This window comes from Sitophilus oryzae, unplaced genomic scaffold (genome assembly GCF_002938485.1).
Source record: "Sitophilus oryzae breed Bouriz unplaced genomic scaffold, Soryzae_2.0 scaffold_1389_pilon_pilon, whole genome shotgun sequence".
In the NCBI taxonomy this organism is placed as follows: Eukaryota; Metazoa; Arthropoda; class Insecta; order Coleoptera; family Curculionidae; genus Sitophilus; species Sitophilus oryzae.
The window spans coordinates 2663281-2677703 of record NW_022146047.1 but is presented as its reverse complement, the minus strand read 5'-3'; the positions used below and the strand labels follow the sequence as shown (position 1 = coordinate 2677703).

The window sequence follows — 14423 nt, the reverse complement described above, 5'->3', positions numbered from 1 at the left end:
CAAGCCCTTAAATTAATATTTAATTACTTAGTATATCAAAGTCTATCAAGATTAGATGGTTTTATTTTTTAAGTTTTACAAGAATATTAGATTTATGTATGATTCAGGGATATCAAATGAATTAAAAAAAATGTCACAGCCTTCACAATAATAATATTAACGTAATTTATTTTTTAATTATACTTAATTACTTCATAAATAGATGTAAATAATTACTATACCGGGTGCGTCTCGAAAGTAGCTCACCCCCTATAACTTTTTTAATTTTTCAGATATTTAGTATATTATGTGAGTATATGAAATAAATTATAATGGATTGGCGTATTCAGTTGTTTTTGGTTACGTCTTGTTTCACCGGAAATAACTACAACTTTTGATTTTTAAATGGCACCCTCGGTATATTTCTACTTTGTTCGATAGAAAATGACACTCTGAGTAGAATGACATATCATATGTCATCTTTTGACAATTTCGCTTTAAGAAAATCGTATTTTAAATTGCAATCTAGAGTTCCATGGCTGTATTAAAAACTAATTTTTAATCAAGGAACCTTGGAAAAATAGATGTATTCGTCTAATTTTTTTCGTGTTTTCGGTTAAAATATGCCCAAATCGTATTTTTAATCATATCTCAATTTTTTTCAAATGGAACAAAGGTGGCTCATTAGCATATTTGGAAGAAGCATTTTTTACGAATAATTTGGTACCACATGCTTGGTATTTTGAGTCAAATTGTCGTTGTCGTTATGAACCGAATTTTACAATTTCAAATAAACCATACGCGAAAATGCCAAAAGTTGGGATATGATATGTCATTCTATTCAGAGTATCATTTTCTATCCAATAAAGTAGAAATATACCGAGGGTGCCATTTAAAAATCAAAAGTTGCAGTAATTTCCGGTGAAACAGGAAAAGACCAAAAACAATTGAATACGTCAATTAATCCTTTAATTTATGTCAGATACTAACATACGAAATCTGGTTTTTTGTTTGAAAAAAAGATAAAAAAGTTATAGAGGTGAGCCACTTTTGAGACGCACCCGGTATATCCTGTATCAAGTGGTTAGTATTCAGGTTCTTTAAATTACTACACATTACTACAATTTGCTAGTATAATTTGGATTTATTTTTATAGAACTTTTCTTGACTCCGAATAGATACCAAAAGTATTGCACACCTATCTTCAAGTGATATTTATTATACACCTGTTTTTTTAATCAAGAAAAAAAATTCTAAGAAACTATTATGGTAAATGGGTAAATGAATTAGACGAAAATTTTCCAAAGCTCGGTAATTTTCAAATCCGTATTATTAATGAAGTCATTCATTCATTAACGAAGTAAACAAACTAAATTGATATTTTCCTTGTATCCAAAAAAAAATTCTGTAGACGGATATCCTCTTCCAGTAAATACGTGTTCTCAATATTTGATAACTATAATTTAGCTGTTTAAAACTATCCGTTTTCCGAGCACGCAAAATTTTCGACCACGTACTTTGTTCCTATGGTTGTTCTCAGTGATAACGAAGTGTATTGAGGTGACATAATTTCCACACTGGCGAACAAAAAAATATTGTAGATCAAGGTTGGTAGGTAGATCAAAAAGATAGAATCATTGGAAAAATATTTTGCGAGTGAAAGACGCAGTAGGTGAAAAATAGAAAGTAATAAATTTAGGATTAGTAAAGGTCAGCATCGGATTTAAATCTGTTTGTTTATGTCTAGTTTTGTGTATTTAAATTAGAACATGGGCTATTATCGTATTTAAAGAATAATTGGTGAATAGGTTATATAAGTTTATCAAAAATTGTGTAATACTGTTCAGTGATATTTCAATTTTATAAAAAGTTATAACTATATGTATAGGGTTTTTTAAGTAGGCTGAGGATGACAGTGGATGATAATCTTGCCGAGGTCAAGCCCTAGACGTCATTTACTTCCCCTCTACTCTTCTTTATTTTTTAATGTGCATACTGCCAGTTGAGAGGATTGTAATTTATTTTTATATTGAGTAATGATTATTTTCAAATATATACAGTTCATACCAATAAACTGTTAGTCACGTGATTAAGCTTGACCGGCACAGCGTTGCCCACCTTTATTTATTTTCTTTTAATCAAAATATTTTAGGAAACAAAAATAAATTAATTATAAATATATAAACAATTATTTTTTACATAAACAAGGCATATAAGGGCACCTTTACTACCGCTTTCCCGTTCTAAATATTCTAATAAGGTTGCGATGCGTTTTTTGCAACGGCTATTAAGCTATCTTGTACACTTAGCACTAAAAGAGGCTCTAAATGAATAATGTTCGACTGCAAGGTCTGCTAGTAAACATTTTGAAGCTTAAAGTATCACAACACAGTTTATTTAAACCAAAAATCGTAATACAAAACTGAAGTGTCAAAACGAATGACAATGTCAGAAAATAAATAAATAAATGCGGCAACTTGACTTTTTTTACAGCAAAGCTACCACCTGAATCCCCAGCGCGAAATTTAAATTCCAGCAATGATTCCAGTTAGTCAGCACGGCACCGAATATGTCCATGGTTGGCAACAATGAAGTCAAAAATCGCGCCCTCGATTACGTAACTAAAAGTTTAACTGATATCAAACCAAACCAAACCACACTACTGGCAACCGGCTTTTTATTTTGTCTCTGTCTGTCAACCGGTCATTTATGTTATTTATCTGTGTCGCATGCGTTAAAATACAGACCACGCAGATGAAGTGTCCAGGATGGTATACTCTAAAGATTTCTTCACTGCCTTTTTCAAAATCTGTCAGCTGTGTTAGAAGGTTTTTTTTTCGTGTTCCGCAAATATTGTTAATTTTTTTCAACGCTAATCCATCAACATACCGCTTGTTAAATCATTAAACAATTTAACCTGAGGATACATATTTGCGTCTTGAGACTCAATGTGTGTGTGTGAATCGGTCGACGGGTTTGGAAAGCACTCGGACTAGACTACTTTCATTTCGAAAACAGGTTTCGGTTGATACTTAATTTGTGATACGGTAAATGCAAAAGGAATGGGAAGAAAAAAGATACCGTGAACTCACTCCGAAAAGAATGGGAGTTGAACCCGGATGTGGTCGGTCATAACGCCTAGACTTAACCTAAAATTTTATAAATAAATAAACACTATAATGTTGTAAATGATATCTATACATTTCTGGCGGGTTAATTTCTTTAAAAATAGAAATAAACAATTTTTTTTTTTGTTAAATGTCGCTTAATTAGATCCAAATGAAGTCCAGCTTGAAGAGTAAAGACACTGGCGAGTAGATTCCCGTTTGGATGCTAATGCAGTGTCATTTAAAAAAATAATATTATCTTAATTTGTCTTCGCAGGATCATCTAATTCTTTACTACACTACAACCTGTTGAAGGTCGTTGACATTATCTACCTACGTCAAAAACAGTACAAAAATTGTAATATCGAAGAGGTTACGTTTAGTGCATTAAATTTTACACCTTACGGTTTTTATAATTAATTTTTATTTTAATTATTAATTTTAAAGTTTTTTTATTGAAATTATTTTTTTTATCTGTTATACAGTATGTCCCCGGATTGTCTTTACAAGAGGAAAACCTTTTTTATTGACATTTTCAGAAAAATGCATTCTTAATAAACAAATTTTGCTTGTTGTAAAATGTTTAATCTTGTTTATAATCTTTCAAATTTCCATACAGTTTTAGAGAAAATTTAAAAAGAAAACATGAAAATATAGTATATTTCAATTTTAGTGCAAGTCCTAAAAATCAAAAAGTGCTTTTATATGGTAATATCATTCTGATTTCATTCTTTGATAGATTGTTATTATTAGAACTTTAATTAACGTCATATTTTTTTGCTGTTTGAAAATATTAAAGAAGCACAAAATTTATTTAATTCAATGTTACTGTAATAATAGTTATCGGGAAATGCGATAGTTTAACAACAGTAAAAAATTCTGATGGATATACAGGCAGTCCTCGATTTACGTCGTTTCGTGTTACGTCGTTTCGAGTTACGTCGAACAAATTTTTGTCACTATTCCTCAAACTTACGTCTCACTGTTTCGAGTTACGTCATTTTTTGAAAAGAACGATCCAAATTTTAAAAAGAAGTTTGGACATACACAATAAAATTCTAGCAACATAGAAGCAGGGTTGACAGATCCTCATAATGAAAAAGCAAAACAGTGTTGATCATTACTAACTTTTGACGATACCCACAATAAAAGTTCCAACCAAAAAAAATAAATATATACTTTCTAAATATGTTTACTTTACTCTCTGGTATTTCTGTAGTAGCCATATTAGTATATGTATTATAATTACTGTAATCCTTATAAATATGGATAGTTAAAAATACTCTTTTGATTAGATAATAAAAAAGCCCGGAATGTAAAAATACTCGCCCTAATTTGTTTTTCATAAAAAAATACTTTTTTTATATTTTTGTTTTTTTTTCGTTTTTTTTTTTTGTTTCTTGTATGATTATAGTAACTACATTACAATACACTGTTTCTCATACCTCATGGGTATGGAACCTTTGGTGTTACAACAGCAAATAAAACACTAAATCACCACAATACACCAAAACACTATTACTTTTACAGTTTTAATCATCTGCTGATGAGATGCTAACATGGTTAACGAAACGCGCGTCCAGTGTAAAAGTAAAGGTGTTTTGGTGCATTGTGGTGATTTAGTGTTTATTTTCCAATGTACTAATATTATAAATGAATATACACCATAAATAGTTTTATTCAAATTCACAAAAATTAACTTGACAATAACATAATTGTTGACCTCTGTCTAAATACAATCAAACTTAAAGGAAAATGGTAGAATATTTTAGATGTAAACTGATTGTGAACTTTATTGTATATGACCTATTACTGTCTAATAGAATCAATAAATTCTTAAAAGTATGATGTATACCGGGTGTTTCTCAAAAGTGGCTCACTCCTATAACTTTTTTATATATTTTTTCAGATAAAAAACGAGATTTGGTACGTTAGTATATGACATAAATCAGGATATGTCATTCTATTCAGAGTGTCATTTTCTATCTAATAAAGCCTTAAAGCAAAAAAATGCCGAGAATGCCATTTAAAAATCAAAAGTTGTAGTCATTTCCGGTGAAACAGGAAGTGACCGAAAACAATTGAATGCGTCATTCAATCCTAATTTATTTCATATACTAACATACCAAATCGCGTTTTTTGTATAAAAAAATAAAAAAGTTATAGGAGTGAGCCACTTTGTGTAACCCCTGGGTGAGAAATACCCGGTATATTCTTAATAAAAAGAATTATTATTCTCGTGTTAAATAAGTAAAACGTGATGTAAATTTCTGTGCGGACGTCCATAGCTTTTCAGGTGAATAGGAAAATTTTTAACAAAACTACGCACAAAAATGGTATTTTAACAAAATTATCCCATATTGATAAGAAAAAAATAATAAAACACGAATTTCGCCACTTTATAAAGTACTGTTCGAATTTTTATCGGTTTTGCATAAATTGGAAAAAAAACAGTAAAACCCACTTCAAATCTACTTTAGAACAATAGACTTTGCATGGAAACTAAATTCGCAGAGTTTTATTATTGATTTGTTTAGCTTGACGTATTATTTTCTTTTAAGTGATCATTTATTATTTAAAATCGTGTATATCCGAGAGTTCCTCGAAAAACCAAAGCATCATGAAGATAATTGCTTTAAACAATATTATACAATTCAGTTTTCTAGATTCGTTTTATTTAATCCTAATTACATATTTTTCTGATTTAGATATTATTAAAATTGATATATTATGCACTTACATACAGTTCATACCAAATAAACTTAGTCACGTGATTAAGCTTGACGCCACAGCGTTGCACACTTGTACATATCTTCTTTTAATAAAAATATTTTAGGAAACAGAAATAAATTAATTATAAATATATAAACTATTAATATTTACATCAGCAAAACTAACCTTAACAGCACTTCTTAACGCTTTAAGTCGAAAATAGCATAACACCATAAGGTTAACGTCGGTAATATGGGATTGCACGCAGTATGTACAGGGTGGGTCAAATTCGACGCTTTTAAATGGAAACACCCTTTTCTATAGCAGATAGACGAAAACTAATATCGGTGTCTGGAGCTCAATTTTCATCAAAAATATGATGGTGAAAACCGCAGATCAATATCTGTTACCGTTTAGGAGTTACAGGGCGTTTTTCAAAAATTTGCATTTTTAACAAATCGCTGTAAACTTTTTTGCTATGGAAAATTTTGTATTTCTGTGAAAACATTTTCAAAGCACCTTTTTACGTTGAATTTAATGGTCTAAGTATAATTTTTTTAAAATTAATAATTTAAGAGTTATCAACAGAAAAATCGATTTTTTATTTGGGACACACTTTATATTTTTAATTAACCGAAAAGAATTTAAAATTACCTTTCCAAAAATATAGCACACTTGATATTTTGTTATATTCCCCTTCGAAATACAGAATTTTTAAAAGTTCGCCACTTTTAACTGGTAGGCTTTGGACCCCTTATTGATGATATGCCCTTAATGGTACTCGAAAACATATTTTTCCAGCAAGAAGAGGCACCGCCTCAGAACGCTGAAGTTATCAGCAAATTTTTGCAGCCAATTTCAAGAATAATTGAATAGCTTACCAAGATCCCAGCCGTTGGCCGTCGAGGCCACCTGACTTAGTGCCCATGGATCTAATCCTATGGACATATTTGCGGAAGAATAAAGGTTCCTTATTCTTCTGTATAATCTAGACAAGAATTAGAAATACTTAGCAGTTATAAGAGGGTATCTTTCACCCCCACTGAGTTAATGAATTCCGCGAGAAATGTTCAGAAACGGCCCCGTCTGTCCATAACAGAAGACGGTCGAACACCTGCAGCAAAATCTCATGTCTTGGTTTGCTATTTATTTTTATTGTTATCAGATATAGTTTAAATGTGTTGATGTTGGTTAAATATAATTTAAATTGTTATAAAATTCTGCATCTCTTATAGCAAATATTATTTTCGTTTTAATTGATGCTTACAGCTAGAATTTTTTTGCATTACAGCCGGTGCCATTCAAGGCCTACTTATTTAAAGCGGGTGAATTTTTGTATACTCTATCTCTCGAAGAGGAATCGAGCAAAATATCAAGTGTGTTATATTTTTGGAAAGATAGTTTTAAATTCTTTTTAATAAATTATAGATATACAGGGTGTCTCATATAAAAAATTAAATTTTCTGTTGATAATTCTTAAATTATTACTTTTAAAAAAATTATACTTAAACCATTAAATTCTACGTAAAAAGTGCTTTGGAAATGTTTTCATAAAAATACAAAATTTTCCATAGCAAAAAAGTTACATCGATTTGTTAAAAATGCATATTTTTGAAAAACACCCCGTAACTCCGAAACGGTAACAGATATCGATATGCGGTTTTCACCATCATGTTTTTGACAAAAATTGAGCTCCAGACACCGATATTAGTTTTTGTCTATCTCCTATAGAAAAGGGTATTTCCGTTTAAAAGCGTCCAATTTGACCCACCCTGTACAGAATGAGTTTGTCCAAATGGAATACTCCTAATTCACGGTTAAGGACTACTTCCTAAAGATTATCATAAATGATACAATAATTCACAATCACGAGTTATTTTAACAGTGAACAAAAAATCACGTTTAAAGTGTTACCATAGCAAAATAAAACACTAAATCACACCAAAACACATTTACTTTTACACTGGACGCGCGTTTCGCTAACCATGTTAGCATCATCAGCAAATGATTATAAACTATTCTATGGCTATATTTCAGTTTATAATCCTCTGCTGATGATGCTAACATGGTTAGCAAAACGCGCGTCCAGTGTAAAGGTAAAAGTGTTTTGGTGTATTGTGGTGATTTAGTGTTTTATTTTGCTGTGTAAAAGGTTCCAACCCTCAACTGTAGTAATAGTGTTACCATACACAACCTTATATTTTTTTAAGTTAGTAATTTTTATCATATATATGCATTACCCTCTAGTTACTGGATTTGGTGTTGTTCTACTGTGATTATACTAATTACCTCTTATTGGTTTCAGGATCATTGCGTATTCCCTAGACACAGCAAACGTGGATCAATCAAATTATGGCCCCGTTCTTACCTGGTCCGGTTGTAAAGTACAGCGTCCCGACTGTAATCATTCTTCTCAGCTATTTCTTGTACAGAAGGAAGAAAATTGGAGTTCGAAGTGACACAGGTGGCTCCAAACCGATCGAGGAAAGTTTTAGAGACTCCACGGAGAGCACTGAGGAATCGGAAACGTTTGAAGATCCAGATTTATCAATCGCGGCATTTCCAGAGAAGGTAAATTTTTTGTTTATCAACATATTTACTGTTCTAATTCATATTTATAATTTTTTAGTATACATGGTTGTGAATGGGCCCTCATCGCTTTCATATATCGGGTGCGTTTTTATTTTTTTTAAATAAAAAACGAGATTTGGTTTCCTGTTTCACGGCAAATAACTACAACTTTTAATTTTTAAATGGCACCCTCGGCATATTTTTATTTTATTCGATAGAAAATGACACTCTGAATAGAGTGACATATGTCTACTTTTGATATTTTCGCTTGAAAAAAATCGTATTTTAAATTTCAATCTGAGTGCCATGGCTGTGTTTAAAATTAATTTTTAATCGTCGTCTATTTTTTTCGGGTCTTGTCCTGGCCGGTTAAAAGATGCCCAAATATTATTTTCCATCATAGCTCAATTTTTTCAAATAGAACAAGGGTGGTTCATTAGCATATTTAGAAAAAGCATTATTTTACGAATAATTTGGTACCCCGCACTTGGTATTTTGAGTCATATTGTCGTTATGAACCGCATGTTACGATTTAAAATAAACCATATGCGAAAATGTCAAAAGTTGATATATAATATGTCATTCTATGCAGAATGTCATTTTCTGTCAAATATAATAAAAAAATACCGAGAGTGTCATTTAAAAATCAACAGTTGTAGTCACTTACGGTGAAACAGGAAGTGAACAAAAACAATTAAATACGTCAATCAACCATAACTTATGTCATATACTAACATACCAAATCTCGTTTGTTTATCTAAACAAATAAAAAAGTTATAGGGGTGAACCACTTTTAAGGCGCACCCGGTATATGACAATATTGACAAATTAGATACAACCAAACCGTTAATTATTATTGACACTAGACTATTTTATTATTTTTAATAGTGTTGGGAAAAATCGGATGATTTCAATCCTTGAGTATTGATTCTCGAGGATTCCAATAATCGGATGATCATCCGAGGAATCCTCGGTCATAACATTTTCTCTGTATAATATCTCGATCGACACCTGAATAATACTCACCGCTGGGTGTGAGTGATTTTGTTTGCTGTTTTTAACACACTGTTTCCATGTACTTGAATGACTTGAATAATATTTTAATAAATATAAATAATTATTTCAACCACTTTTTTAATAATTTTTAATATTTTCGTTATAATTTCATGTGGGAAATAAAATTTTCATAGATTTCGCTGTAAATTGTGCTGGTTTTGTTTATTTAACTTGGACTTTGAGACTAATCTGGCAACCTTTCAGCACACATACAGGTCAAATGAAACCAAGTAATTCTAGGAAATTTCTTACTTGAATCCTCGAGGATCTTAATTTGCCTGTAATTTGAGATGTGTTTGTTTAACTTAATTAATTAGTATTAAAAGTAAAATATTATTATTAGTGTTTTATTTTGCTATATTCTATCTACTGTCTGCTTAAAAAATAATTATTCATTATTGTTCTTTATGGAGTTGACTAGAGTTTCAGTGTTTCCCATGCAGGGTAAATGACAATTTAAATATCCTGTGCAAAAACGCTGATAACAGTAACGTTCTGTATATCCTCCAGTATATTTTATTTTTAATTTATTGGTTTGGAAACGCAGAAAACATTAATTATATTGTATAATATTGTATATTTATGTACAAGTCATTATTCTTTTTTATCTTGATAATTCTGAAAAGATTGTCATTCTGACAGCATCTAAATTTGAAAATGTAAAAAAAATATGTAATATACTATTTAATATTATTTTTTACATATTCTCCGCGTTTTTATTGCACGTACTGTTATTGTACTATTTTATTACTTTTTAAGTATAATATTTAAATTAGTTAATTTGTATTCAGGTGAAAAGGTCGCAGAGTACGCCAGTATCATCCCCACCGAAATCATTCAACAGATCGTTGAGCGGCGTAGAGACAGCCCCTATTGATATAGTTTATCCTCCAGAGTTGAGGTCAACAAAGTCTACTCCAGTAGTTATTCCAGACGAAGATTTGGATATAGAAATTGAAAAGGTAACTAAATAATTTCAATATTAATAGTTTAATCATAGGCATTTAGAATTTGATTTGTTTAAAACATTAATGAAACTGGTAGGCGTATTTTTTATCTGCGCTAATTATTTTGACCTAGGAGGAATTTTCGATCTAGCAATTGATTAGGTACTGAACAGATGTTTTGGTTTGATAATCTTTTACTGTTGGATCTTAATATATCGTTTTTAATTTATATATCGTTTTAGATAAAATATATTTATTTTTGCTTTAGATAAAATCGATGAGGAACCAGTACACTTCACCCAGTACCATATCTTCACACCTGTCCAAAACTCCATCTCCTAAGGTGGAGAAGTCGATTGCAGACTTCAAATCCAGTCCAGAAGTTAAACAGGAAGATTCAGATAATAAGAATTGTTCAGTTATTAAAGAAAGCTTTGAGCACAACGTTTTGAACAGCAGCAGTGACAGCAATACTAGTATAAAAATGGCCCAAAAAGATATTACGCCGGTAGTGACCAAACCTAATACACCCAAGAAAATCAAATCTAATAAGACAGAGAAGAAACAGGAAAAACCTGTAAAGAGCCCACAAAAAAATAAAACACCAGAAAAGAAAATGAGCGTTTTAAAGGTATTTTAAAAAAAATAATTTCTGTTATAAAAAAAATAATTTATGTTATTTAATCATTGTGCTTAATATTGTAGATTTCTTCTCCTGAACCAAAAGAAGAAGAATGCGGACTGCAAAACACGAATCAAACAAGCGGTGAAGACTTACATGATCATCCGGAAGTGTGTAGAAAAAGTTCAGGAAGAGATTCGGCCAATCATAGTCCGTCAGATGTTATGATGGCCAGTCCTAGTTTAAGTTGCATGTCTGACAATCATAGTGAAGTAAGTGATCAGTAATTACCTTTATTATTTACCTAAAAAAATGTTGTTAAAACAACGTCTTTTTTCATTGTTTTTTATAGACATAAAAAACATATATAAAAGATGACTAACAATAATATGGTTAGTCTATCTTTTATACATGTCTATATACATTTATTAAGTAGTCAAAGTGATAGAATGTTATATCATAACATTCTATCACTTTGACTACTTAATAAAATAATGGTTTATTATTTCTTCATTGGAGTTATATGAAATTGTCAGCGTTTCCCATGCAGAGTAAATGATGTTTAAATATTCTGTGCAAAAACGCTGATAACAGTAACATTCTGTATATCCTCCAATAAATTTTATTATTAATTTACTGGTTTGGAAACGCAGAAGACATTTTGTACTATTTTTATTGCAAATCATTGTTTATTTATCTACGAGAGTCTTATTTTTTACTAAATTCTCTGTAAATCTTATTCTGACATCATAAAAATTTGATGATACTATAATTAATATAAAATATACACTCAGATGCAAAAAAACACATCGGGAAATTTTTTCATCAAATTTAAGGTGATTTAGCCCTAATTTCATAATTTTTTTAGCACTAACTAACAAAAAATAACTATATATAAAATGTTAAAGTCAGTTTTTTATAAACTTTACAATTTTGCTTATTATACAGGGTTAATCGAAGGGTTGTTTTTAGCCTTAGTTTAAAACACCCTATGCAGTAATTTCGTGAGCATTTTTGTTTTTTGGCTCATGTCAGCACATGCCTTAGTTAATTTTTAAGAACCAAATGAATTTACCACCACCATTTAGCAATTTTTTCAGTTATCGATTCAATTCCACAGTTTATTCGCCGCCAAGATGCACCAAATGCAAACCAATACATTAGGCCATGTGCGGTGAATAGTAAATACTACAGTAATATACAGGGTGAGTCTTAAATAAATGCAGATATTTTTAGGGGTAGTATATTTCGACCCCAGAAACACAATTATGAGGTTCTTTTCGCGAAAAAAAATTGGAACTTCGAATTTTTTGAAAAACATTTGGAATTTTTTTTAGTTTTTAGTTAAAAAATATAATTTGTTGATAATATGGCAACATAGGTAGTAGATTAAATTTACAAGAAAGAAAATCCAGAAAAGATCCAGTGGTTCTAAAAATTTTGGCAAAAAATATTTTTTGTTGGAAATTTTTTAAGTGAAATATCTCCGTTATTTTAGATTTATTTGAAAATCGGTAAAGAGAAAATATGTTTCTTTTATCGAGATATACCAGCCCTGAAAAAGCACTTATTTAAGACTCACCCTGTATTATGCTACTGTTCTAATATGTAAAGATTACGCCTCTTTTATTTTGATTCATCTTGGCGTCGAATAAACTAGCGAGATTTTTTTAATGTATTATACTTTATATTACATGATAGAGTTTGGTTTATTGTTTCTTAGATAATGATAAATTTTTAATTGCAATCCTCCAATTACTTCTAAAAGTAATAAAAATTTATTATTTTGCCTCCGAGAGTTGTATTTTATAGAAAATTATTAATTATTAATCTTGCAGGTGTTTTCAACAGTGAAATTTTATTGTAACCAATAAAAATATTTTATTGTAGGGTTCAAGTGACAGTGGAAAAGGAAGCAGTGACGTCGCAACGCCCCCTGCCTCCCGTACCCCACAAATAGGCATGGACCCGAGTGTGCCAGTGAGTTACGATTTCGCCATCCATCAAAATTTGGTTGGTAAACTGATCGGCCGTCAAGGGTGCTTTGTTCAGAATATCAAAGATAAATGCAATGCACATGTGTATGTTAGAAGTCATCCCACTAACAACAGATTGAAGGTATGTCTAACTAGTAGCATCATTATTTAGGAGAGTTTTATAAATGAAGAGACATTCAAAATATTCACATTTTCTTGAAAAATTTGGATACTCGTGCATATCGCCGCCACTGGTATTACTTTATAATTTTAAAATACAAAACGATATTTTTCTTTTGAAGTGAAACTTTTTACGCGCGCTGGAGTAAAAATTCAAGGCTGTGACACATGAGCTATGATATGCGACATGAAAAGTGTTAATGATCGAAAAATTGGTAAGACAATGAGCAAGTTGAGATGGGTCTGTGGAGCGTCGTAACTCAGGCCCTGTGTGAGTTAGGGAACTGAAAATCGGAATGTAGATGGGACCCGTCTTTTCATGATTTATGATATTTTGACGTTTCGTGCACTATGAAACAACATCATCATGTCGAAGAAATCGTCCGATTTAAATGAAATTTGGTATGTCGATAGATTGGACCAAGGCCAACTTGACCATGTACGACCGTGTCACTGTGACAGTTAGTTTTGACATAAGAAACGTCAAAAGTTGATGTCCGATCGCGACTAAATTTGTTGTGTAGCGAATATAAGCGACGGAGTGTGCACCGTCGCTTATATTTGTCCCACCCTATAAAGTTGGATACGACGTTTCGTTTGAATCTTCATCAGGGTGGGACTAAGGATTTGATATTGAAGGAAAATGTGGATCGATTTCGGCATAATTGGAAACGGGCTACAGGTTGACGCCCTGGACATTTCGAATTTCGAATGCCTCGAAATGGACGAAATCATCATTTATTTCCACATTTCAAACTACACTTTTTCAAACATGTCCTTCAAATCCTTCAGTTTATTAGCTGTTAGTAAGAAGTTTTAAGTCTATGGAATTTAATATTTTGATATTCAGCATTATCCCATGCAGAACAATTGATTCTATCAATGTCCCGCGCAACAATGCTGATATATAAAAGTTCTGTATATCCTCCAGTAAATTGCGCTTCTTAAATTTTCTGGTTTGGAAACGCAGCGAACAATTTTAGCAATAAATCATGAAAATTGTTATATTTAATGATCGTTTATTTGAGTTGTAAGATTGTATAACGAGTTCGAGAATTAATCAATTTATTTATTTTTTTCAGCTATGCAGTGTTGAAGGAACACAAAAGGAGATTGACAAGGCTTTGAAAATGATTCGTGATAAATTTCCTCTTAAAAAATATGCAGAAGTTACGCTGGAACAGGTTCAGTTAACACCATTGGTACCGACAGTTTCTCTAGTTCCAGACTATCTTTATGTAAGCATGATTCTTCAAATAATAAAAATGATCAA

At 31.1% G+C, this 14423-nt stretch overlaps 1 protein-coding gene across 2 annotated transcripts in view; it reads left to right on the top strand.

Annotated features, from left to right (window-relative positions):
• The window catches only part of LOC115875534 (KH domain-containing protein akap-1), a 55759-nt gene that overhangs the window by 36903 nt on the left and 4433 nt on the right, over positions 1-14423 (top strand). For both annotated transcript variants that reach the window (XM_030891025.1, XM_030891024.1), the window contains exons 2-7: positions 8104-8369; positions 10217-10387; positions 10641-11003; positions 11078-11266; positions 12885-13112; positions 14233-14388. In XM_030891025.1, coding sequence (XP_030746885.1) covers positions 8151-8369; positions 10217-10387; positions 10641-11003; positions 11078-11266; positions 12885-13112; positions 14233-14388 — 1326 coding nt within the window. In that variant the 5' untranslated portion in view covers positions 8104-8150. The remainder of the gene's footprint in view (positions 1-8103; positions 8370-10216; positions 10388-10640; positions 11004-11077; positions 11267-12884; positions 13113-14232; positions 14389-14423) is intronic.